Here is a 1,806-nt window from a genome sequence, read left to right on the forward strand (position 1 = left end):
AGTACACACTGTATTACATAGGACAGGAGTAACGGGGTCGCTGTAAAACTGACAGTAAAAAAAGTGTAAGAAATTCTTACGGAAATCAGCTTGTGGCAGTGGTAGAATTGAGCCAGAACGAGAGCGCCATCTGTCGTGGAGTTTGGGTTACCGGTTGCTTCCATCTCGTTCGCACACCTCTCATAACATGTTTCGCTCACCTGCAGTGGTCGTATAACCATGGAGATACACCCAGGCTGATTATTTTTAATACCCGTAGAAAAGAACACTTAAAGTGAAAATACAAGTTTAATATTTCATAGTTATCTTATAATTTTCCTTGAAATGAACATGATTTATCATTGACGTCATGAGAAAATTTGTAGCGTTAGAATAACAGTGTTTAAGTACATCTTGATTTCATACAGAATATATTATTATATTTTATACGATTCATAAATCATTCACAATGTTTTTTTCTGCACCTGTTTAGTATGTACAACAAATTTATCTCTGACGAGATAGAGTTTCTTAAAAGCTAGTAGCAAGAGTACAAAATTTATAACGTAGGTAGCCACGCACACGATGCAGAAATCTTCCAATATGAAAAACAGTATGCAGGCCAGGTAAATTGACATAAAGTTACTGGAAATTGCCATGTAGACCTGCAGGTTGCTGACAGACAGCTTTCTTGATTCTCCTGTAAAAATAATAAAATAAAATACAATATAAACAATAAATTATACATTATTGATTAAAGCCCCATAGTATAGCAACAATACACAGAAAATACTATATAAAAATAATAGTAATTCACCTAAAAAGAATGTGCGTACGTGCGTGCGTGTACAAATTTTCAAAAAATATTTTGAAAGTAGTAAGTCCTTAGTCAATATAGGTTGGTAAATCACCTATGATCATGAACATGGTGTAGAAAATCACTCCAAATACACTGTTTGGTTGGTTGAGCCAGTGATCCTTCCCTGTAGCATATTCTAGTACTCCAAACCCTCTTCCATACCTGAAGTAACAATTGTAATTATTTTAAAATACTGTACATTAAGAACACTTTGGGTGTAATGAACTGCAATATATGGTGTACAAGTAATTCCATGAACACATATCCACACACAATAACTATACAATAGTTAACATTTAGGAGCCATATGCTCCCTGCCACGCTTACCACTACCTTGTGTGGCAACAGTGCTTGCATTAGTTATATGAATTTGATGTACACATCTAGATACACAATTCAGCAAATCATATATTATTCGTTTACACGTTTTTTTTAATATTGGGATGATGTTAAGTATTCGTACTACCTAAAGAATAGGTAAAGATGGGAAACATATCTCAAACAACACCAGCTATGTATAGCAGCACACAGCCGCAGTGTAGTACTAGTAGTAGTTAGGTGGTAGGTGTTGCAAGGTATATGGTAGCCGTAATCACCGATGAACAGGAGAAGTCCAAGTTTAATAAATATTTTGTATATATATTTTATAGAACCCTGGGAGCAAAGGTGACACGACTGAAAGGGGTTGAAAGGGGCTACACAGGTCGGGTAGAGTCTAGAGAGTATAAAACACCATACTCATTTTAGTACCCTAGCTCTAGTACTATAGCCCACGTACAGTTGCCGCTGCGGCAACTGTACGCGGGCTATAGTACTACTTAGTGATGTCACGATCATCGATTATACTCGATCATCGGTTGAACAGTGGCTCGAACCAAGCGCTTGGTTATCAAAATCCATAATCGATTTCATTTTTTTTTTAAACTTGAACAAGAAAACTTGAAAAAGTGATGAGAATCAGAGATACC

The 1,806-nt window shown here is 36.1% G+C and overlaps 1 protein-coding gene across 1 annotated transcript; it reads right to left on the reverse strand.

Annotated features, from left to right (window-relative positions):
* Positions 1-281: 281 nt before the first annotated feature.
* On the reverse strand, positions 282-1,000 carry LOC106814641 (vitamin K epoxide reductase complex subunit 1-like; the record flags this gene model as incomplete). The annotated part of the gene is given in 2 exon segments (XM_014818979.1): positions 282-679; positions 891-1,000. Coding segments are annotated over 2 exon segments (346 nt in total), but the record flags the coding sequence as incomplete, so codon positions are not given.
* Between the last annotated feature and the right edge of the window lie 806 nt (positions 1,001-1,806).

The sequence above is a fragment of the Priapulus caudatus genome, unplaced genomic scaffold, assembly GCF_000485595.1.
Source record: "Priapulus caudatus unplaced genomic scaffold, Priapulus_caudatus-5.0.1 Scaffold955, whole genome shotgun sequence".
Lineage (NCBI taxonomy): Eukaryota > Metazoa > Priapulida > Priapulimorpha > Priapulimorphida > Priapulidae > Priapulus > Priapulus caudatus.